Source organism: Crinia signifera, chromosome 3, assembly GCF_055691185.1.
Source record: "Crinia signifera chromosome 3, ASM5569118v1, whole genome shotgun sequence".
NCBI classification, from domain to species: Eukaryota; Metazoa; Chordata; class Amphibia; order Anura; family Myobatrachidae; genus Crinia; species Crinia signifera.
Genome location: NC_139219.1, coordinates 229,768,080 through 229,792,930, shown reverse-complemented (window position 1 = coordinate 229,792,930; position 24,851 = coordinate 229,768,080). Strand labels below are relative to the sequence as shown.

General features: G+C 38.9%; 2 protein-coding genes across 3 annotated transcripts in view; both read right to left on the bottom strand.

Moving 5' to 3' along the window:
• Positions 1-916: 916 nt before the first annotated feature.
• GP5 (glycoprotein V platelet) lies at positions 917-4,758 on the bottom strand. The gene has a single exon (XM_083177573.1). The coding sequence runs from the start codon at positions 2,888-2,890 to the stop codon at positions 1,022-1,024; it is 1,869 nt and encodes a 622-aa protein (XP_083033699.1). The 5' UTR covers positions 2,891-4,758; the 3' UTR covers positions 917-1,021.
• A 1,349-nt stretch (positions 4,759-6,107) lies between these two features.
• Positions 6,108-24,851, bottom strand: part of ATP13A3 (ATPase 13A3) — a 116,185-nt gene continuing 97,441 nt past the window's right edge. The window contains exons 26-33 of one of the 2 annotated variants that reach the window (XM_083177571.1): positions 23,729-23,825; positions 23,405-23,477; positions 18,467-18,644; positions 18,191-18,363; positions 17,080-17,168; positions 16,878-16,958; positions 14,203-14,292; positions 6,108-13,703 (exon numbers count right to left, since the gene is read on the bottom strand). In XM_083177571.1, the coding sequence (XP_083033697.1) occupies positions 13,506-13,703; positions 14,203-14,292; positions 16,878-16,958; positions 17,080-17,168; positions 18,191-18,363; positions 18,467-18,644; positions 23,405-23,477; positions 23,729-23,825 (979 nt within the window). In that variant the 3' untranslated portion in view covers positions 6,108-13,505. The remainder of the gene's footprint in view (positions 13,704-14,202; positions 14,293-16,877; positions 16,959-17,079; positions 17,169-18,190; positions 18,364-18,466; positions 18,645-23,404; positions 23,478-23,728; positions 23,826-24,851) is intronic. The other variant, XM_083177572.1, reaches the window with a different exon arrangement.

Sequence of the window (24,851 nt, the reverse complement as noted above, 5' to 3'; positions counted from 1 at the left end):
TGTGTTAAATCGCATTGCAGGCAATCGCATGCGATTTGCGAGCGATGACATACACGGCCAGGGGTGCAGTGAAAATTAACTATTACCATCGCATCGCATGCAAAACTGCTTGCGATGCGATCTCACTACGCAGAATAGGGCACTAAGCTACTTGCTTAGTGGGCGCCCTGCTAATACACAAGTACCGTCTTTTTAATTGCATTAGATTTCAATTGCAGTTACATTTTGTAAGTAAATAGACAGGAACATTTACGAAGTGTAAGTTTTTGCTTTTCAAAGCCTCCATTCTGTTTTTAGCCATTTTAGCTACTGGATTTAAGGGGAAGCCATCCGTAATTTATGGCTGAAAAATTTCATGGAGAATCCATTTTAATAATAATAATAATAATAATAATAATAATATTAAATGAACATTAAATTTCATGTGATTTATTAACAGAATACTACATATTGATCTGAAAAGCATTTCATACAATGGAAAATATGGTATTACTAAAATATTTGGTTTGAATAATCCAATGGGGGAAAACATTTATGTACAATTAATAATGGCAGAATGTAATACTATACAGGGAAGCCTAGAATCAGAAGTATCTTGCAGCATAATTTATTCATGGATGGGTTGCTCCTTGTCGGAGCTGGGGGCATGCCTGCACACTGAAAAAAATCTTGTTTATATGATCCGAAGATCCATTCCCCACATTTATTAAATCGGTTAGTGGGGGTGCAGATCCCAAACAGTAACAAGTTAACGTATTTAAAGAAAAGAGAAAGGACTGTTGTTCAGGGACCGCACTTTAATCAATACACATAAAATTTTACTTTTAATTATTATTTTCAAAATATTTTGAAAATAATAATTAAAAGTTTAATTTTATGCGTATTGATTAAAGTGCGGTCCCTGAACAACAGTCCTTTCTCTTTTCTTTAAATAGCATAATTTATTCTAAAGATTCTCATCTATAGTTAACACTTTCACATAAAGAATGCTTACACATTGCTACTGTAGGCCTCAAGAAAATTAAATTTCTATTGTACTGGACCTGGGATTAGAATTTAATGGTATTAAAATGCGCATTAAAACTACAGGTTCAGTAAAACTATTAAAGTATTTATAGAGTATCTTCATTTTAAGCAAGCTAAAGCACGTTAGTAATACAACTAACATTTGCAATACGATATTCAATATAAGGACATAATCAATTATTTTTCCACATGGAAGAGTAAACCTGAATGTATTTTCTATATGACGCAGATCATACTCTGAAAATATTGTTAAAGGAGGACTTGTAGCGTCATAGTAATACCAGTCAGTTGTAGGATAATTGAGAGGGGAATGGCTTTCATTAATAAACTGGTTTCGGATTTTAGATGTCCCCTCCGCACCACTGGGAAGAGTGCTCTGTGAAATATTGGTGAAACCATCCCATGAGCTGGAAGCTGTGGTTACCACAAGAGAACTTGTTTCCTCTGCTTTAGTTGTTGTATAGGGACAAGTCTGTAACTCAGCCTCTAATACAGGGATTCCTTCCAGTGTTCTAGGACTCGAACACACAAGTGACATGTTTATCTTTCCCATATTCATTTCAAGCCACACTTTGAAATCTTTAAGTTTGCAATCACAGGTCCAAGGGTTGCCATCAAGGCGGACCATTTGTAGATTTGTCAACCCTTTAAACAAGTTCCCTGGTAGAGTCTTTATTTTACTGTTATTAAGATATATATTATGAAGATTTGTTAGAGGATGAAATAAGTTCCCTGGGAGAACCTCAAAGTTATTATTATACAGAGAAAGAGTTTGTAATTGTGGTAGTTCCTGGAAGAGAGCTTCAACAAGAGAGCTAAAGTTATTAGTATGCAATGCAAGCTCCTCAAGCTTGCTTAAACCACTAAACGAATCTGGTGGGAGAGTGTGAAGCTTTTTATTCCTAGTTAGGACAAGTAACTCCAGGTTAGTTAGGTTGCTGAAGATGAAATTAGGTATTGTTGAAAGATCTGTATGATATAGCCATAATGACTTGAGGTAGTCCATTTTACCAAACAGCACAATGGGAAGTTCCGTCAATGGGTTTTCATAAAGTGACAATGAATTTAGCAAGGGCAAGTGAAGAAATAATCCATCAGGCAACATTTTTAGATGATTCTTCTGCAGAGACAGTTTCTTTAGCTTTGGGAGGTGGTAAAATGCTTCTTTGTCAATTACTTGGATTACATTTGAACGCAGATTAAGTTCAACCAGTTTTGTGAGATTACTAAACATTAAGGGTGTTATCTCCATCAGTTTATTATCATAGAGAATAAGGTTTAGTAGTTCGAACAATGAACTAAAAATGTTTTTAGGCAAATAATTAAGTTTGTTTCTAGATAGATTTAAGTTTTGCAGTTTAACCAGTTGATCTAGCAATCCAGCAGGTAATTCCGTAAGACTATTTCTGTTCAAGGAAAGTTCGTTTAGATTACACAGAGTGTCAAACATCCGCGGATCAAGCTGAAATAAAAAATTTCTGTCTAGAAATAACTGTTCAAGGTGAATTAAAGGATGAAACACCCCGAAAGGGAGAGTGCTTAAGTTGTTGTCTGTTAATTTAAGAGACTTCAGAAAAGGGAAGTTTTGAAAAGCCGCAGCAGTAATTGTGGATAATTTGTTGCCTTCCAAGGACAGACGTAAAGTAAGTGGCATTTCTGGAAAACTCCAGTTTGTCAGCTCTGTAGCTTGTGTGTTGCTTATAATAATATAAGTAAAATTATTAGCAATGGCTAATTTGGCAATGCTTGTAATTGACTTATTGGTGCAAGAAATTACATCTTTCGTTGAGCAATCACATGCAAGAGGGCAAAATGCATGAACATTCACAAGGCTTTCAGTGATGAGCAGTAAGAACACAATCATAGCTGCCTGATATCCTAAAATAACAGAATGCACACAGATCAGATGGGAGTTCCAGTTATGAACAAATAAAATATTCAACAACTTTAAACAATAAAAAATGTCATAATAGATTAGAAACAGTGGCTTAATTTAAATCATAAAATAAATTATTATTATTATTGGAAGTATACCTTTGCCAGCAATGCACTGCTCCAAGCCTGAATGACTTGTAAGTAAGAAAACAAAACCTAAAAATGGGAATTTATACAGATATGTAACAAAGCGCATCCTGCTGATAACAGTGAAGATGTCATGTCTTTGAAGGGTCTGGAAATAGCAGGCTATTCTCCTAAGTTTATCTTAGCAGGAACAGAACTGTAATATTCAACATTCGCAGCAATACAGTATAGACTATACATTGTACTGAACATTACTTCCCTTACCAAAACTAAAGCCATATTGAGAATTTAAACACTACCTGCAAAAGCAGGGAATGTGGTCTGACATTTAGAACAAGGACCATTATTTACACCAATGAAATGCAAAACCATCTGTATGTCTACCACAATGTCTGCAAATTCCAGTTTATGGATCAATTTTATTCCCCGCAATGTGTTTGTGGGTACTAGTAAGTGTGGCGCAATGCCACACTTATTGTGCCATCGAAGTGCAGATTTTTGTTTTCAGATCCTCAGAGCTGTGACCAAAAATCTGCTAGTTAGGCACTAAAAGGGGGGGATGAGTTTGGGTGCCGGCGTTTACATGCCATGGCAACGACACCCTCTATAGGGAATTAGATTGAGCCCTTGGTACTCTGCCACTTCTTACAACTTGTTACCACTATGTGGCCATTTGTAGTTTCCCCCATAACATGGCTGAATCTACTCAAATTCTTCACTTAACCAAGTTTTGCTGATCTGCTACCTAATCCCCACCAATCATTTCCTGTGCCTCCTTCTGTCTCCCATTGAGCCTTGCTTGTTGCCTTTAGTGTTGTCTTTAACTTGTAAGCTTCGTCTCCCCATTCTTTACCTCTTCTCCAGTTTGTCAATCCTAGATATGCACACACTGGACCACCGTCTCATGCTTTTCCTGATGGTTACCTGTCCCATGTATGCAGATATGGTCTCCAGTGTATGCTTTTACTTGCTGTCAGGATTTTTCCTTTGTTGCTCCTTATCATTGTAATTCACAACTCCAATGAGTCTCTCCATCTTTCTCCAAAGTGAGTTTTCAAAAATCTGTTTTTTTTTTTTTTTTAGCAATACCTATCAGATCTCATCCTTACCCTCGCATTTCTGTTCTTGCACAGGCCCACCTGTCAACATTGTCTGTCTACCCCTTGACTATACACTGTCATCTCCCATGAGATGGAATACTTCTCCTCCCCTTGCTTAAAGCCACCTGCCCCTACTCCTTTTTGCTAAGTTTCTCTAAAAATTTAATGATGTGCATATCAATGACAATATAGGTCCAGCCTCAGCTTGCTTTGTGATTATCTTAACAGAATGTGCATAAATGTGTAGATCTTGAGTATCCATGTTTATTTTACTTTGTATCCTATGTTCAGGTTTGCGCAGGGGCAGCACGGATGGTGTAATGGTTAGCATTACTGCCTCACAGCGCTGAGGTCATGGGTTCGATCCCCAACATGGCTCTAACTGTGCGGAGTTTGTATATTCTCCCCGTGCTTGCGTGGGTTTACTCCCACAATCCAAAAATATACAGATTGGTTAATTGGCTTCCAACAAAATTAACCCTAGGATGTCTGTGTGTGCGTGTACATGTGGTAAGGAATATAGATTGTAAGTTCCACTGGGCAGGGACTGATGTGAATGTTCAAATATTCTCTGTAAAGTGCTGCGTAATATGTATGCGCTATATAAGAAACTGTTAAATAAATAAATAAATAATATCCTGTTCTTCATTCAATGTAAAATGTATGGTAACTTAAAAGGCAAGTCTATATATTATTTAATAATGAATTTGAAACCATTCTATGGGGTCGATCCTATTACACACGAAGGGTGCGGATGATTCGTGAGTGTGAATCAATCACAACACCAGGCGCACTTTATAGCGGGCCGAATTAGCTGAAAAGTGCTTACACCTCCATAGGGGTGCGAGCAATTTTCAGTGAATTCAGCCCTGTGAAGGAAGCAAGTCAGGCTTAATTTGGGTGCTGTTTTCAGCGCAAAAATGGCACCCAAATGGCAACTCGCACCCTTCGGGTGTAATAGGATCGACCCCCTATATGCTTGTATTGCATGTTTCTATGTTCATTATTATGAAATTAATGTGTTTTCCATTTCATACAACTAAGGAATGCAATATTTTGTTTTTAAATATGGCTTTATATATATTTTTTTTAAGGCTGATACTGTACACAAATCAGAGCTTCCATTTAGGTTTTATTTATTTTTTACTTAATGCAGGCATGTCAAAACTATGGCCCTCCAGCTGTTGTGAAACTACACATCTCAGCATGCCTTGCCATAGTTTTAATATTCCCTAATAGCAAAACTGTGGCATGGCATGATGGGACTTGTAGTTTTACAACAGCTGGAGGGGCATAGTTTGGACATGCCTGACAATGCGTATGAAATAACCGTTCCCTCTTACAGTAGCATTTGTTAGCTTTTTCTTAATTCTGTTCCCTGCCTAAGGCGTCGCTGTCTGCTGTGGTGTTTCTAGCACAGGTCTGATTTGCATTTCAGTGCTGATATACAGACCACACTGTGCTAGAAGAACTATAGCAGACTGACACCCCAAGCAGGAAAGAGGAACTGCATGGGTTTTCAAAGATGGCGGGTGCTGTGATTTTTTTTTTATTTTAAGCTACAGAAATGATTGTAGCTATTATTTAGTATTGGTAAGAGGTAGTGTAAAAGCGTATTTGCTGTTACACATATGTTGGTAAACAGTCATTAGGCTGTAGGTAGAACCTGCATTCATATAATAGAATCTTAGCACCAAAAATTCCAGAGTACGCAGTCAGTGGATAGACAATGTCTTGGTCGACCTTGCCTATTTCGACCTTTTGGAAGTGTTGACCTAAGGTATGTTGACCTAGTCCCATTAGTGGTCTATCTAGTGACTGTTGACCTAGACATTGTCTATCTATATGGTAACCCCATTCCATTAGGCTGAAATGTGTGTGTAGTCTTATTTTAGTCTATTAATAGAAAAAAATAAATGTAACAGAACACTAGAACAAAAACATGCACATTTCATTGACTTGGTTTTTTTTTTCATTTAAAAGGGCTTTAATCACAAAATGATTTTTACATGACTATGTACATGGTCTATTTACATTTGTGAAATTATGCATTTTCTTTTACAGTAGGGTACCATAAACAGCAGCACTTTGTTCATTTTGATATGCAGCATCCATTTTTTTTATTTTTTAACCCCCCAGGATAAAAAAAAAAATGTTGAGATGCAAAGCATAGTGTGACATTATAAAACTTTACCAATGATCGGATGAAGTGTAAAAAGCTCTGGAAACTGGAATGTTCTACTACGAAACGCACAGTAATTGCCTGTCGGGACAAATGGACACCTTTCTGCAGGGCTTATTCAGTTTGAGGTCAAAAACTAGTGACAGGTACAATTCAAAAAATTAAGGTTACACTGGGGGTAGTTGGAAATTAAATGTAGTTTATAAAAAAAAATATCTATGTATTTTTCTGTGTAGTTACAGGCCTGGAAATCCCAAATTACGAGTCTGATACAAAAAAGTATTAATAACATTCACAAAGAGTTTGAAGGGCTGATCAGAACTGAATTCATTGGAGCACGTTCTGATGATGGGGAAAATAGGCTTCCGACACACAGCTGACTTCCTATAATAATCCTGTGTGCTTTCTTTAGGCACATATGGCAAATGGGTGTGGTCAGTCAGGATTCCAATGTTCAGTATACAGACATCAGAATCCCGACGATCGGTAGTCCAACAGGGGGGTGAGCGCAAAGAAGCCCGCTGCAGGCTCGCCACGCTGCGGGCTTGGTGGCACAGGTTCTATTCTCCCTCTATGGGGGTTGTGGACCACCAGGAGGGAGATTAGCCCTGTTCGTTCAGGATCCCACTGTCAAGAATTAGAAAAGTAGGGATTCTGATGTCGGTATCCCGACTGTCGGGCTGTAATCCGGCACCCATGGCAAATTACACACACACGTTTTATTTCATGCCTTTAAACGTTGTTGTTGTTGAAAGTAACAGTAGGAGTGGCATTAAGACTACAGTTGTTACAAATGTAACCTATTACCATTGTACGGGAAACCTAAACCCTTATACATTCAATTACTATATGAATATTTGGGTAAATGAACAGTTTTGTTCAAGTTTGAAGAGTGGAAAACATTAGGAGTATTTGTAACAAAGTAGAAATCTCCAGGAGCCAAGCAGATTTAAGAGGGCTTGTAACAAATTGAGCTTTGATTCGGTTACAATGTCTGCCATTTTGGTATTTTCTACTACAAGAAAACCAAAGTTCTATAGGCAGTTCTATGGCTTTGATAAGACATAGCTTTAAAAAAACAAAAAAAAAACACATCACTTGAACTCTGGTCAATTGCGTGCCATTGGAATTCGAAGGGCTGGTAATTGGAAGCCTTGGATGGTTGTCACTTTGGTCTGTGCTTTCTTGGCAATGCATCATAAATAAACCATGTTACACTAAGTGCAAAGCATCGTCAACATGGCTAAATGGAATCTGTGCTTTAACCAGTGTATCCCACAGTGCAACAGAATGCAGCAAAGAGGATATGATATTACCATTAACACAGAAAGGATACTGCATGACTTTATCCAAAACATGTACAAAAACATTATTTATACAAGACACATTTACAGATTAGCACAATCTGAAGCACAGATGAAGAAAACCAATAAATAAAATAAATTATTGCAACAATTAAAACAAATACACGTGATAGTAAAAATTGCAACTTCAACCCCTCCAGGACGGACTGGTAAGGTAAGAGCCAAGCCATTAAAATTATATTGAATAATAAATGTAAAAAGCCTTGATTTAGTTTGCTTAATTTAAAAAAGTAACTGCAGCATTGCTTTTTTAATGATATAAAAATGCTCTGATATCTACTAAAATGTATTTGGATGGAGAACAATAACATGGCAGAACCTGCAGCAGTGCAATATATTTATACCCCATTAAGGTCAGTTGCAGCTTTATGTTGATCACTTAGAGGTATGTTAACTTTTGAAAAAGGAAACCTCATCGAACAGTTTGAAAATGGAATATGTAGCCAGATCTCTTAAAAAGTTGGACACATGAAATATATACACGTCGTGACATACATTATGTGGGCTGGACCAAATCACTAGGAACTAATGACATCAGTGAGGTTGTGTGTCTACGCCTCAGTGCTGTCGCTAGTTCCTATTAAATGGATTCAGCCAACAAATTGATTGGTCGCCACTGAAATTGCTCAGTTGAACATCATGTCCCAGTATTCTCAGTGAGCAACATATAGTTCAGCAACAAAAGTACTGCAGAAGGCTGAACAAAGGGCAGCAAATGTTATGCTTGTACCAGGCATACGTAGTACTAGAGTTTAGCAAGTAAAACGACAAATATTAAGATCATTTTTAGCCGATTCCGAGACATCAATGTACTTCATTTTTTTCCTGATTTAAATGTTTTCTCCAACAAAGCCAAATGTATGTTAGTACAATGCTTGCAATGGCAACATCTCAGCACTGACAACATGCCTTTGTGGTCCTTCAGTAGGTCAAACTACTAGATTGATACTGCAAAATGTAGTTACAGTAACATTACCAGTATCTGGCACAGATAAATCATGTACTGGCTGGAAATGCAGGCACTGATGCGGTAACCCTCCAACAACCAAAGGGATGGTAGCATTACGTGCTCCCCTATGGCAGAGGAAGAGTAGTGATTACAGAGCATTTGCAGCATATAGGTGTACACGAATACACGTCTTATCAGTCCTGCTGGGCTCTTTAGCAATCTCTACAGTAAAAGGAAAAAAATAAAAGCCCTGAGGGATTGCTTATATTTATATTTTAGATAATATAAGAAAAAATATTTAAAATTTGAATATATTAAACTTTTTTTTTTTGCAAAAGCTAGATTTCTTTTTATACATTTGTGCGCTTATTTCTAACCAGCAAGATATACATACTAAGTTCAACAATACACATAGAAAAATGTGGGAAATATAGTTAAACTGGTTAGCTGCTGTAATGATCCGCTTAGAGGACTATGCTTTCATCGGGTCTATAAACTTTGTGTGCTCCTTTGCTGTTGGCGAAGCCTGCAACAACATGAAAGGGTAAAAGGCCACTATTTAAAGCCCTTATAAATAAAGAAAATCAGCTGCCTTTTCCTTTTTTTTAGCAAAAAAATTAGAATTAAAAACAAAAATTAAATTATCTTAAACAAAATCCTTTGTGGTGACGCGATCCCCCCAAAAATACACTCAGGTAATTATCAATGGAAACCTCCAGGCACAAAGGGTTAAGAGAGGGCCATAACCCCAAAGAGGACTCAAGGTGTCAGTGAGGTATTCCTCATCAATAAATTAGAATTCACAGCCAGAGAGTATAATGAAGAGTTGGCATCTCCGACTATAAACAAAGATTGGTAACCCCTGACCTCCTAGTCACTACAGAACTACATTTCATCTTGCAGGCTATTCATCATAGGAGGTGGTGTTAGTGCACACCCATCAATGTTCAACATTAAATATTTTCACATACACGTGAAGGAGAGTTTACAATTTATGTCACCAATACAGAGAAAATTATAATTTAGAAATTAGGAAGATTAATAAATCAGATATATTAATTAGTGCAGATGTGACTTGTTTACTTATTATACATCCCAAAATATTTTAACTGAATAACTTACTTTTTTTTTCTCTAGTGTGTATAACCACACAAACTTACACAGGTCTAAAAATGTACATATTTACAAGTAATAATATTTTCTCTACATACATAATAATATTTTGTAGATGTACATTTTTTGATATTTGTCACACCTTCTCAGTGTCTATAATATGTCACATTATACAATACTTCCTTTACAGGGATCCATTGGGGAAACCCACTTTTTGTCCTATGTTATGTTATGCTATGCAAATAACACAAATGTGGCACCATTCATTATTTTGCACTAAAAAAAAAATGTTAACAAAGGCTTACTGCCATTCCAAGATGAGAAGATAAAATAAGAAGGAAAAAGTAGTGGTAGGTTTACTAAAAAGGACCGCCAAATGTGAGAAATTCCACAGAACATATCACTCTATATAAACCTAGACTACATTTTCTAAGTTAAAACAAGCACTAAAAATTTCCACACCCTACATGGCTTGATCATCCCCATAAGCAAAGAAGGTTTTACCATAATTGTATTGTGTTTTATCGAGAAGATGCAATGTAATTTAATTTCCACAAATCTACAGTGATAATGACCAATCATTCTATTTAACTACCAGACTATATTCTCCCCTTCCTAATCCACACTGACGTTATGTTACCTGGGTGCACACTGAGTGGGGAAATGAAGCTAGCAGTGACATACAGATATAGCCCAGCTAATCAGAGCACATGCGACATGCATGGCGAAAGACATGCACCCGCCACCACACTCGTGCTTTGAAGACTCACCCGCACCTCTTTAAAAAGCATTGGAATCAATTCTGAGTTGTGGGTGTGACTTGCTGCTCCAAGTGGGCACTAGCTGCGATAATCACGACTATATCTGTATTGCTCTCTGCTTCATTACACAAAGAAAGATCACTAGCTTTATTGCTAGAATTGATGTTTAGAATATAAAACCTAGTGATGTTTCTAGCGACCGCCGGCACCCGCTTATTGCTGGTACACACTGATCAAGCAGGCCAATACGTTGGTCCGAATTAGCCAGAACAAACATTCTGTATCGGTCAGACACTGCATCAGTGTATACCCAGCTTAAGCATTCTTAAAAGTTGGCAACCTGCTGCTCTCCAGCTGTTGTGGAATTAGAAGTCTCATTAGGTTTTTCTAGATTGTGGCTGACAGGGAAATCAGAGATTGGTGGTAGAGGAGCTGCTGTCAGGACAGGGCACGGATGAGAAAGAGTATGTATTCCTAAAACAGCAATTTGTTGACAGTAGATAGTCTGTCATGTATTATACACATAGAAAGTAGTATAATACTGTAAACCAGCGGTTCTCAAACTGTGGGTCCTGACCCCAAAGTGGGTCCCAACCTTCTGAGCATGGGGTCACGACTCCATGTTGCTGACCATCAAGCTGATGACTTTTCTAATCACAGTCAGTAATTCAAGGAGACTGAAAAATCTGTTGAGTTGTCTGTTATTTTAGACTCCTCGCATCATTTTGTGCCTCCACAGTGCTGTCATGCCTGTGCTGTCTGCTGACTACACATGTGATATGAGGACATTCTGCAGTAACTTGCTTGGGTCCTGCAATTATTACTATTGTCTTATGGGGTCCCAGAGCAAAATAGTTTGATGACCGCTGCTGTAAACTATTTGTTTCATGCTGCCGATTGTTGCTTAGGTTAAAATATCTGAATGTGAGCATCTATCACCTGTTAAAAACAAGAGTCTCATTTTAAAATTCATAGTCTTCAGTTAACCATAATGAAACTGCTGCAAGAGTAGTACCTCCAGAAGAGGTACAAATGCTTGGAGACGTCCAATGAAAATGGTTTAAAGATACATCTGCCTGAATAAAACGTAGATAAATAAGCTTAATCATTTGAATCTGTGATAGCTGTGGATCTTCAGTAACACTAAGCACCGCCTTTAACTCTTTAGTGCCTGGAGGTAGCGCACAGATCCTTTTCCTGGGCAGTACAAGAACCGAACGCAGCTAAAGTCACAGCTCTAAGGTCTGAAATGCATAGATCTAGCCAAACAGAAATATTATAAATTCCAGGTAACATTATACAAGAACATTTACATAAGAATCATTTAGTTTCAGAATAATTTACGAATATTTCAAAGAATTCAGAAATGTTTTTGAGTGCACGCACTGGATGGTGTTTACGGTACAGAACAAAATAAATAAAAGGCAAATAATTAATATTAACCAATGGGCAAATCATCAGAATGACTTTCATTTTATATGGCTTGACAAATAAATTATTTCTCTAGTAGTCTGTTGCTGTCAAGAATCCCCTTATCTTGCATTTGCTAATTATATAACTACCGAGTGCAATCCTATTAGATGTTACAATATCAGGGTTAATATTTTTAACAGCACAAGAATGTTTCCAAAGTAAGCAATGGGAAAAATCCTGTTTTACATAAAATTTGAAGTAAATTATTAAAATGTGCATTAACACATCCAGCAATAATGTGCATAGACTTCTCCAGTAATACTATGTACAAAGAAATGTATGCAATATGAAAAGGGGAGAGTCTGATATTGTGCTGGCAGGGAATGTTGTTATAAGATCTATCCATGAAGAGTAACCGTACTGCAGACAGGTGACCGCTTATCTGGAAACATGGTATCCGGAGAGCCACACAAACAACCGCAAAAACCAACATGTTCAGCATGGACAATTGAGCCACCCAAAGCTCTGATATGTGAATGCATGATCCTACTCTCAAATACAGCCCACTCAAACTAAACAACGGCCTGTCAATGCAGACCAGATAGAAAATGAAAAAAATGCATGATTCTTTGGTAGTGATGTAAAGGTGATCAAATTCATGCAGCAAGAATATAAAAATAAATAAGTGTATGGAAGGTAAGACAGGAAAAAAGGCACAAATTAAAAGGTGAATTCCAGGGTGAGGAAAACACTCAAGCAAATCTGATTTACACAACGATTGTGCCTGGAGGATGACTGTCAGGAGATAAAACCCATTGTGGCAATGGGGTCTACACACGTATCGATCCCCGGGCATTTTCTAAGCGATCTTACTAGATTGTGTAGAAAATGCCCCTACATCGCTCCGATAGTGATACTAGAACATGCCTGATACTATCACCCCGGCGATTAACATCCATTACGCAGGATAATCTCGTTAATCGTTGGGGTCAGGGCCAGTGTTCTCACCGGAGACCTAGCATTGATCAGAACGCTTATCTCCCCACATGTAGGTCACATAAGTCTTATTTGCTTGCATAGTTTCCAGATACTTGAATTCCCTTCTATACTCCATATATAGTTATAGGATCACAGGGGAAAACACAAAATCTGAATTCATTCATGTGACACAATTTGCAAAATAAGACACTATGGTCCCCAACAACAAACAGAAAGAAGAAATCCCTAATCCTAAAAAGAAGAAAACCCTGCTGTATGGGTCAAAACGTCAAGAATAAACCTAGGATGAGAACTCCCTCCACCATCGGAACAATGAGTGCTGCAGAGATGTTACAATTATTTGCATTTCTGAAGACTTTGGGGTAAAAAAAAAAAAAAAAGACGAAGAAGAAGAAGGATCCATTCAGACGTTGCATGGACACTTGAATTTGCAATGCTGGCAGCCATACCAAACTTCTCCTTGGTGACGAGCTGTATGGATGTGCTCTGCAGTGGACTGATCCACAATGCACTGCAGACCGCACTTGCTGGACATATGAAAGAATCATAAGGGGAAAAAAAGCCGGTGAGTTACTGCTACGTAATGGTGACAATTTGGTGGCCGCCATTCTCTTGGTTAGGAGTTTTAGCTTCAGTAGTTGTTCTCGGCTTGGGTGGCCAGTCTGGATCTACTAACAGCTCCTGCGCTAAGTGCATGTATTTGGCTTTAGGCATCTTCTTTTTGCAACAGCACAAAAAGGACAAGAACCTCCCTCCCCAGCGATCAATTGCCTCCTATGAAAAAGAAATACAGTTTCAGTGAAGTGACGGTTGCAATCATTCCTCTTTTCCTAGATTCGGACATGTGCTGCGAGTCACATTGTAAAGGAGAAGGCACTTCTCTACACATAAACTGTGCAAGTTCTAATAAAGGCCATTCTACTTATGCTCTATAACAAGTGCTATATGGCAATATCACTGCTTAGTTCTCCTCATTAGATAACATCTTCCATACTGTATGGCATCTTTCTCTATGATCCTGAATCAGCTTTATTGCAAGTGCTAACATTAGCAGTACAAGTTACCACACACCAATGACATCTTGCACGAAGCCACACCATGCACGTAAACACATCCAGCAATCCATCTCAGCAGCGGTTAATGCACAGATGTAGCGAGAAGATAAACACACACAGAGATAACAGCCACATGACACTACTTAGCAGCTAATGGAAGAGATAAGGCGGCAGCAGGGTTTTAGCTGCTCCATGCATAAGAACATTGAAGTTCCAACCTGTGGGGGGTGGGTGACCATGAGCTGGGACTCTCCCTGCTTGTCTCTGTTGAACACAAGCTTCCAGAGTATGATATCAAGGACGACATTCTGTGAAAAATTGTGGGTAGGTGGGGAAGAATTAAAAGGACCAGTTCATTAGAAACATGCAAATTATGTTAAATCTTTAACACAGGTCAACAATGGTAATAAGAACACAATCACAGTGCTCCTTGTCTGGTAGACATAGATTGACTTGAGATTTGAAATGTGCTTCAGTACATCTCACATATGCAGCATTGCAGATCAGTGACCTATTGAAGTGCTCTCCAAATGGATTGGTGTCACAATGCTACTCACTCCAAAATGTAGAATCCATCCTTAAAATAGAGCACCAAAATCCATTTGTTGTCCACTTTATTTGGGAAGAGACACTTCAATAATGCCACTTTACTCAATCCAGATTTGCAGATCTTTAACATAATCATTATTCATTCACTTAAAGTTACTTGATTTGGAAGAACATAAAACGGTGACAATTTTCCTTTAAAAGACCATTAATGCAAACAATTTACATAGAGAACAGTTTAAATTATGGTTTGAATTACATATTGATTAGGGATGACGAAATCTGCGGTCCGGGGAGTAACTGTATAACACTGTGCATGTTATTGATCATATCGTCCTTGGGGTTCCCTGCCCTCATTATTTATTATATTGTATAACTTTATGTTGTGGATTATTTCACATGTTGTTTATGTGGTGAATCTGCGTATACCTGCCATTTGTTCTTATTACCCCCTTCCATTCAGTTTTCAGTAAGACATTTGATTCAGGTGTAAAAAATGTACTGAATTATATCAACCAATCAGCAATTCACTTATTTCAGATATCGAATGGAAGCAAGTTGTTTATAAAGGAGCCTACACACAGGGGAGATTTGCTTTGTGTTCTGAGTGATGCTACAGTAGATCGCTCAACACACAGCGATGTGTGTGCCTAGTGATCTGTCAGGGCTAGTGTTTTCCGGTGAGAACACTGGCCCTGACCAGAATGCTGGATATTAATCGCCGGGTTATAGTGAGGCACAGGGCTGTCCATTGCTATGGCCCCTACACACAGAGCGACATTTTCTAAGTGATCTAGTGAGATTGCTTAAAAAATGCCCTGAAATCTCCTTAAAAGTCTTAATTCTGTACTTGTAATGTGATTAGTAAATGAGGCTTAGGTGTCATGTTCAAAATGTTAATTTGCATGAATACAATCTAATTGTTGATTGGTAACCTGAAAAATGTACACCTAATTACAATGTTGGAAAACACTTATTTAATGCGAAGATAAGTTAACGGGCTCATTGTAGCTGGCGTCATAGCTCCATAAAATGTATGAACAAAAATTATATGACGAGTAATGATCTGTAGAAAGGGACAGTCTCTGAATAGGTAGGATACGGGATTTTTTTTACCGCGGGACATTTATTTTTTTAGGAATTATAAACCGCACAACAAAACAGGATTAGATCTCAACTCGTTACAGTCAAAACTTTGTATAATTTTTAAATAAATATACAATCTCATGCCAATATTTTCACATGCTTATTATGAATTCAAAGCAGCAGGAAATGGTTGCAGAAAGGTCACTCTTGGAAACATAACTGTGCTAAAGTGCATGAAGGCAATGGGGGTCATTCAGCAAACACAATCTGTCTTGCTTTGCAAAATGCAACATGCTTTGCAGCAGCAGATGCAACACTACATATTCCTATGCTCTGGAAGCATTAGACAACCAAATGGCTTGATTGCTTTTCAGGTAACAACGGTGATTAACACTACCACTACTACTACCACTACTGTACTACTTGTTTAGAAATATTAAGTCAATATTGCTAATGATGGGGGGCTATTCATTCCAGGCCGAATTTCCTGGCCAGGCAAAAAAAAATTGTAAGTAGTTCGCCAATCGGTATTCAATCATGGGCATTTTCGAAGATGGCGTTTCACTTTTTTTTTTAAATTGTATTCAAAATTCGCCAAATCGGTTTTCCCAGATACTGGAATTTTCACCTAAGCGTAAAATTGGCACCAACATTGAATTAAATCGAAATCGCCCCAAAAACTGGCGAAAACTGCAGATTTTTTGCCTGATGAAAAACTCACTTCGGATGGAATAGCCCTTTATAGCTCTCAACGACTGTCAATACAAAACTGTGTGCCATCATATCTTCATACTATAGTTCTCTAAGTGGTATTACAGACTCCACCGTAATACCACTATACAGCCAGCCATATGTGGGATAAACTAGCCTATCAAATCACTAAGACATCAGAATGCAGTTTATGTTCCAGTGAGGTCACTTGTTCTTTGTGAATGGATAGGCAGCATACTCCTGAATAAGATTCTCTCAGTGACTACAGCCACTGTGTACAGGTGACACAGACACTGAGGGAGAAAATTTGCTAAAGCTTCTAAAAAGAGCTGATGTTGCTTATAGCAGCCAATCAGATTCTGTCCTTCATTTCTCTATTGCATCCTAGAAAATAATTGAGAATATGATTGGTTGCTATGGGCAACATCATCTCTTCAATTTCAGAAGATTTTTCAAAATGTATCCCTGAGTATAGGCGACATCGACTTGCACATATTTTCTGTCAGGTTCAAGATAGAGACTGATGTAAAAATATTTTTCAAGATCTTACCTCTACAAACAATGAAGCAAGTGCATTGCCAATGATAATTAAGAGCAATGTAAGGCGCCAATGAAACGGGATACAGACCAACTATATAAAAAGAAGGCATTGCATGAGTAAAATAAAACTACTGTAAACTAATCATTTATGAACAACTAACATATTTCAAACACAGCAATGCAGGAATATACAAACAAAAAAAAAATCTTACCTCAAAGAAGTTTTCAATGGATTCAATTGGATACAGCATGAAGAACAACATTAAGGCATATAGAGCCAATACAGAAATAACAAAGAGATCTAAAGAAAATAAAGAAGAGCACTTAATGAAAAGAGCATCATGCACAGGTAGCTTATAACATGCTCATTTTAAATATGCAATATGCATATGTTTTTATTAAGGGCAAGATGTACAAGCTTCAAAAGTGATAAAATGAAGTGATAAAATGCCAGCCATTCAGCTCCTAACTGCCACATTAGAGGCTTGGTTTGAACAAGACAGGTAGGAGCCGATTGGCTGGTTATCACTCTCCTTTTATCACTTTCTAAAGCTTGATGAATCTGGCCCTGAGTGTTTTAAAAATAGAACAAATTTAACTCTGAAATCGTAGAAACTTTTTTATAAAGATTTTATAGTTCTCATGTGTTTATTTTTCTCCAAGTGACATTTCCATTTATTATATCACAATCACCTAATAATTGTAGAGAACAAATCTTACATAATTATTGGCTTGTAAGACTGTGCACAGTGTAGTCTAACAATTTTTCATCGATATAAAGAATATTGTATATCCATATAATGATTTCCATAAATGAACAACTTTGTCATTGCCCTAATTTAACAACACACTGCTTTAAAATGTCAAATTTAGGGGGTATGCAATCACCGGTGAGCATCTCCCGATGGGGGAGATGGCCGCTGAGCCCTATTCAAAGCGGTCTTCCCCGACAGCATTGAACAGGGTAGCTCATCAGAACGAGCCCGACTTCACAAGCAGTCGGGCTCGTTCTGCCAAGAATGGCCGGGAAGTGACGAGATCTTGGCCGCAGCTTGCCTCTTCCCGACCGCAACTCGCGGCCATGCCCCCTTCTCATCCCACTGCAGGCGGGACATTGAATCCCGCCTGCGTGTTCTTGGTCGAGCAGTCCTAGAATGGGACTGAGCAAGCTCGACAGCTATAACCCCCAGATTGAATACCCCCTTAATATTCCCCACTATCGGAACTCTAGTACTGTTTACTGTACTGAAAATAGCAAAGTTAGAGCATATACTCAAATTTAGGCTGGTTTCTGATCATAATGATTGCCAGAAGAACACGTACAGTTTTTGTAGCAGGGCTGGCGAAATGGTTTTCCTTTTGAGAACACAATTGCCACAATGAGGTATTGGAAGCTGGACACAAAAAACAGAGTTGTGTTTTCATAGTTTTTGATGTTGTGCTCATCATGTTCACTGGAATTGTCATGATGATCATCAGAGGAGACATTGCAGGCGCTAAAACAGAAAATTGTAGAGAAAAACAATTATACCAACCATTATCGCAATGCACACTTTTTACTACAACTTTCTTGGAGTTACAAACTACAAATAGACTTACTTGCTGCTAGCTGTCCAGACCTCGTACCAGGGCTCCTGTTTTACAAACAGGAAAGCTATAGTCTGGAACGTCAAGCAAATGAGGATTTGGGAGAGGACAGAGAATAAAAGGGGTCCCGAGATCAGACCTGTTGGAGGTCTTTGTGCCACCAACTCTTTCCAGGCAGGATTCAAACTCACTACAAAGTAAAGAAAATACTGTCTATAGTTTATTCTTGCATCAAATTCCTATGTGCAATTCATTTTAAGTATCTTAAAAGTGACAATGTAATATTAATGTTTATATGTAAGATATCACAGTGCTATGAAGGAATAGTGGTGGATACAGATCATGCATAAAGCCTAACAAAACAAGATCTACTGTACATGACAAATTAATGTGGGCAGGAAAGTAAAGGGCAGTCCTGTATAGGACAGCTTACAATTTAGTGGGAACAGGTCACAAGTGATCCAAAAGAATTGATTGCGGACTGTGTGAACGGTTTCAGCCAAATGGCCATATACAGGTGGTGTCCCTGATGGTCTAGCGGTGACATAGAATTATGTAAGTCCCCTTGCCATGACCACCGGCCTGCTGTTGATGGTGTGTGCTGCTATTTACAGTCTGTGTCTTTAAAGTGCCTGTGGAGGTGCTGGGGTGTCTGGCCGTGAGCTCAGCACTCCGACTGCAGAGGGGGCAGAATGAGCGATCGGCGGCAGCATGACTAGTACATTTAATAAAAACAGTTACAAAGTTAATAAGGCTGTTATATAGCCCTATCCAAAAGTGTGCCCTGCATCTGCGGCACCAAGGAAAAACTGAAGAACCAGGGAGCAGGTATAAGCGAGGAGGAATCTTGGCTGCACGTGAAGTTACCTCCTTGGTCCTCAAAGTCTACTGCTCACCATGACTCACAGGGGGAAATTTACAAAAAAAAAAAAATAGGTGTATTTGTATTCAGAAATACACTTATTTTTGACATTTACTATAATGGCGAAAATACGGCAATTCGTATTCGTATTGATGTGCTATCAATACGAATTGCCGTATTTTCGGGGTATGTAAATGTCAAAAATAAGTGTATTTCTGGATACAAATACACCTATTTTTTTTTTACAAATTTCCTTTAGTAAATTTCCCCCACAGTGTCTACCAAGTTTTAAGATCTACAGTGTTTAGGTAGACAATCAAAACGTCAACAACTATTGTTCAACATGGTCAAAAAAAGTCGACATGTTGAAAAGTTTGATATGAAGATGTCAACATGCAAAAAAAGTCAACATGAGTTTTTTTTAAAAAAAGGTCGACAAAGGTCAACATGAGTTTTTCATGATTTTTTGATTTTGATATGCGTCACTTGCATATATGTGTGTGACTGTCTCTGAATCAACATACGATTTGCATGGGAGCGCTCAGCCCACTCGTGACAGGCACCTCCCACTGTGTGACATATTGAGGCTAGATGTACAAGGAGACATCTGTATTCATTACTGACCAACATTTTAAAATATCCAAAGATGGTTCTGATTATTTCAGCTGCAATTATAGAAGACCTGGAAAACATTAACTGTTAGCGTGCCTCCTGGGAACTGTATATAAGAGGCACTGGGAACATACTGGCGATATATTGTCTGCGCGATCAAAGAGCCGATATATCGCAAGATGGTCGGCGGATGTATAGACCAGGTATGCCTGTGAATGATGTCAGTGTGTAGAGAACCAAAGTACAGGTGGGTAAACAGGGGGGAGAACACTTAAGGATATTACAGACAAGTTTGTTTTACAATTGAAAGGACAAAAAAAAAACACACACACGCATAAACCATATCTGAAATGGAAGTTACCATTATTGGCTTATCAGTTACATTCCACACTATTGGAGTGAATGTTAACATAACAAAACTGACACATACACACCACAATAAAACAAGGATGTGCTGTAAAAACTGAAAAGGCCAGCAGCTATAAAGTGATGTACACTCACTGAATGCAATGAGCAGACATGCTAGGCAATATGGAATTAATTCTGTGGAATAAATACTGCCAGTGCGTTCTCATATAAAAAAGAGAGAATCAGAAATTCAAACCAGTCCCTGGTTAATGAAGAGTAAAAAAAAAAAAAAAACACATTTCAATATTTTTTTTCAGCCACACACATTTATAATTAACTGTTTAGAATGCCTTATGTCTGTCATGTATATCATTATAGAGTATTTTTCCCTCACAGAGCTAGAAGCTAATTACTAACTATATAGGTTTGCTGTTTGCACACATACACACACTGCAATACTAACTGGGTACGCAGATTAATTGGATAAAGTGGGGCGTATAAGGGGACGGGGGGGGGAATAGAGAGGATGGGTGCTGCAGACCCCTCTCAAGGGGAGCAACTGCTGCTGATTGTATGGGGCTGGTATATGGCTACTGTATACCTACAGGATTGCTAGATTGCAATAGTTTTCCATTTACAGGACCCATCTTTGGGGCAACCAGGAAATTAGATACCCTGGCCAGTAACTTACCCTCATTTACAGTGGTGGTGTGGTCTCGCTCACTTGTAAACTAGCGATTGTGTAGGTATACGATAGCTATATACCAGGAGCATACAAGTAGCAGCAGTCAATGCCCACTTAGAGGGGTTTACAATGCCCTTCCTCTCTATTCTCATACTCCCCCATTTACCCATCCAATCCCCTAAACCTGGTACCCATTGAATATTGTTTAACATAGCTACCCACAATTATTAGAGGACATCCCCCCTTTTTGTTGGGTAGGACGAATCCAAGAAAAAAATATTTTGCTTAACTACTGTATTATTGAATATTTTTTGCCAAATGCCCGCTAACATCTACACACTGTAAAAGTGAATAAACCGACCCGGGTTGTTGCCAGATCGACCTGGGTCAACGTGCGGTGTGAAAGGCCTTTTGAAATCACCAACCTGGGTTAAAAGAAGGGTTAAACCCAGGTTGAATCCGGGTTGCTGTGCAGTGTGAACGGGTAACCTGGGTCGAGAGATCCGGGTCCCATTCACACTATAGGGAGGAGGCAGCATCCGCTCCAAGTACTGCCTCCTCCCCTGCCCCCCGATGACACACTGCCACTCCAGTCCCTTTCTGACGTCAGCAACCGGGGCTTATTGCCGGGTCCCTGTGGGGGCTAAACATCAGAAATGCTGGGTCACTCGTGGGACGGACCTGTGTCCAAATTCCGGGTTGCGACCCGGAATTTGGGGTAATTTCTTTTAGGGGTAATCTATTCCACCCAGGGTAATCCTACGCAGAGCGCCTAAAAGGGCTGCCCCACCTGGTACCTTGTCAGGGTGGAGTACACAACCCATAGAAGTTATTATCCAAAATGCTGCACCACTCCTGCATTATGCTTACTGTGTGCTCAAGGGTTTCTTTTGTCTGTGACTGTACTATCTATATCCTCTGTATTATGTGCATTGTTTTTTAATGTCTGTAAAGCGCCTTAAGTCCTGTTGGAGAAAGTGCCCTATATAATTTAAAACTTACCTACTTACTTACTCATTTGCTATACGAAAGGGGTATTACTAACATTAAGGTATTGTTCCTTTAAACAATCCTATTTAGGAGAACCCATCTACACTATAGAGGAACATTCCTCCTCATTAGAAATTTTTATCTTTTTTGCCGTATAAATATGTAACTCAATACGTGGGTGCCAAAAATTGTAAGAGTATGCATGAATTTTGACATGAGCTAAACATACCTTGTGTCATTAATATTTTTTGCGACCACACCCATGACAGTTTGTGTGTTTGTGTTTTTATTGTTGTAGGTGACTCATTTCTTAGTCTGCAAAGAGCCAGACATCATGCAGTTCTGTCCTAACCTTACTGGGGCAGTACGGATGGTGTAATGGTTAGCATTATTGCCTGACAGCACTGAGGTCATGGGTTCGATACCCACCATGGCTCTAACTGTGCGGAGTTTGTATATTCTCCCCGTACTTGTGGTTTCCTCCGGTACTTTGATTTCCTCCCACACTCCCAAAATATACTGGTAGGTTAATTGGCTCCTAACAAAATTAACATGTGAATGTTCAAATATTCTCTGTAAAGCGCTGCGTAATATGTGTGCGCTATACAAAAAAACTGTTAATAAATAAATAAACTAATGCTCAGTTCACAGGGAGAAATGTCGATAAGATATAAGTTTTCCTAACAACATATCACCTACATGGCTCAGTGTGCACGGGTACACTGTGTGCTCCTTTGGTTGCTAGACCCACATCAAACCTAGAGCTAGTGACCTGTAGTATGCTAATGAAGGACAGAATATGACTGCTGTGTCCTTCATTAACATCGGACGTCCATTCGTTCTAATGTTGGAACATAGGCCTGTCACTCGTGCCTAACCATAACTACTGAACCCCCCTCAGCCTAACAATAAACCCGCCTCCCCATTGCCTAACCCTCCCTTTCCCTCCCCTGCAGCTTAATCCTAAATCCTCCCCTACTGCATAAACCTAACCCTTATTCCCCTGCCTAACCGTAAACCCCCTGGCATACTCATGTTCTACATCCTGGTATTCAGGTATGACATCCTCAGTGATGTCAGGATTACAGTGTCGGTATCCTGGCAGTAGCTGAGATGCCAGCGTCGGTATTATAAATGCTGACATCATGAACGTTGGGATGATCGTGTTATGTGTTTGCAAGTATTGTACTGCTGCCTTCACCGTTTTCAGAACAGTAGACAGACTTGTGGCACAAGGGCTGCTGATTAGTCACAGCATGCTAACAATGAAATGGATGGTACACAATAAACAGGCAATTATAAGCACATTGTCATAGTGTGCCAACATAAGCTGTGTGTAAAGACACAAATGCACAAAAAAAAAATCTAAATGGAGTCAAGGGTACAAAAAAATAATAATAATAATAATAATAAAACAAAAGGTTTAAAATTGTAGATCAATAGAAATGCTCACTTGTGAAGACCACTACCAATATGATTGCCAGATCTATGAAAAGGAACTGGAAGTCTCCCAAATTGCTGAGAATCTAGAGAAAGAACAGGGGAAACATTAATCCACATACTCAGGTTATTATAAATTATAGGCTATTTGCTTATGAAGATCTACTTATAAGGTCTGTACAGACAAAGCTACTGCATTCAAGCAAGACTGGTCATTGCATAAAAATGCTTCAGCGGGAATGACACGTGATAGTGGTAAAGGAGCCCCGAGCCAAAGGATTTGTCATTATACTGTAGTTATGGTCAGGAAGTATAACAAACTGCAGGGAATACTCACAGAATACAGCAGAGTAACAGTAAAGTACTGGATAATACTGTACAGAGCCATGAACTTAAACACACAGAAAGATGTGATCAGTGCTGCTCGCCCTTCCCTGCAACAAGAGAGGATGGAACATGTCAGATAATTCTGCACGGCTCAAGACATGAGAAACATACCATTCGTTTTTATGCAGAATACACACCACTGTACAAATAAACACAAGTGCAATATACACCATGTACATTTATTAATAATAGACGATACACCTCTGTAGATTCATGGACTTTTTACATGGTATTTTATGGCCGAAGAAAGTAAGTTCTTTAGTTTTTTTAAATCACTGTATAAAAACCCAAAGTAAATGACAGACTCACGCGTCAAACAAAAATCTAGGTCTAATAATTTCAAAATCTGCACGAAAGCAGGTGTTAATTGTCTAAAAAGGTGCTAACTGCTGATTCTTTTTAAACTCTTCACAACTAATCTCCAAGCATGCACCCATCTGTTGGAGACATGGATAATTGTCTCAACTCTAATTAGCTCAACCCCATACAGCGCACGTGGCATAACGTGACATTTTTGAACAGTGTAGCAAAGAAAATGCAGTAGAATTCTAGTAGTACAGTGGACACCTCTTTTAATGTTAAATACACCACACACAGATGGAGCACCTCTTAGCCAGCGCTGGGAATTGGTGGCAGAGAAGCGCTCTATCTGACGGAGACATGCAAGCGTCTCTCACGCATGCAAGTCCATGTCAACACGGCGGCGGGATCACTTTCCCTGCGCGTCTCCGCTTCAGGAAGATGGGCAGGGATTGGGGGGAGCCGAGAGCAGCTGGGAAGCTGCAGCGGGCGGAGAAGGGCTCTGTCGGAACGGGGGGGCGCGAGCATCTCCAGCGCACCCCCCTTCCGGCGGCTGGCGATTCTATTGCCGGGTGCTGCTCCGTCTGTATATTAGACACTACAATTATTAACTGCTGGGTGTTTCCAAATCATCACCTTTGTTTATTTTTTTAAAAACTTTGCTTTTATCCCTTTTACAATGATCATCACAATCATACATATATGTAACAGGCTCATTTGGACCGATTGAAAAATACTATGGTTGCCTAATTCAGAAGAGCAAAGTGAATGCT

Excerpts from the sequence above, each read along its gene's own strand:
- GP5 (XM_083177573.1), bottom strand. The coding sequence starts at position 2,890 with ATGATTGTGTTCTTACTGCTCATCACTGAAAGCCTTGTGAATGTTCAT.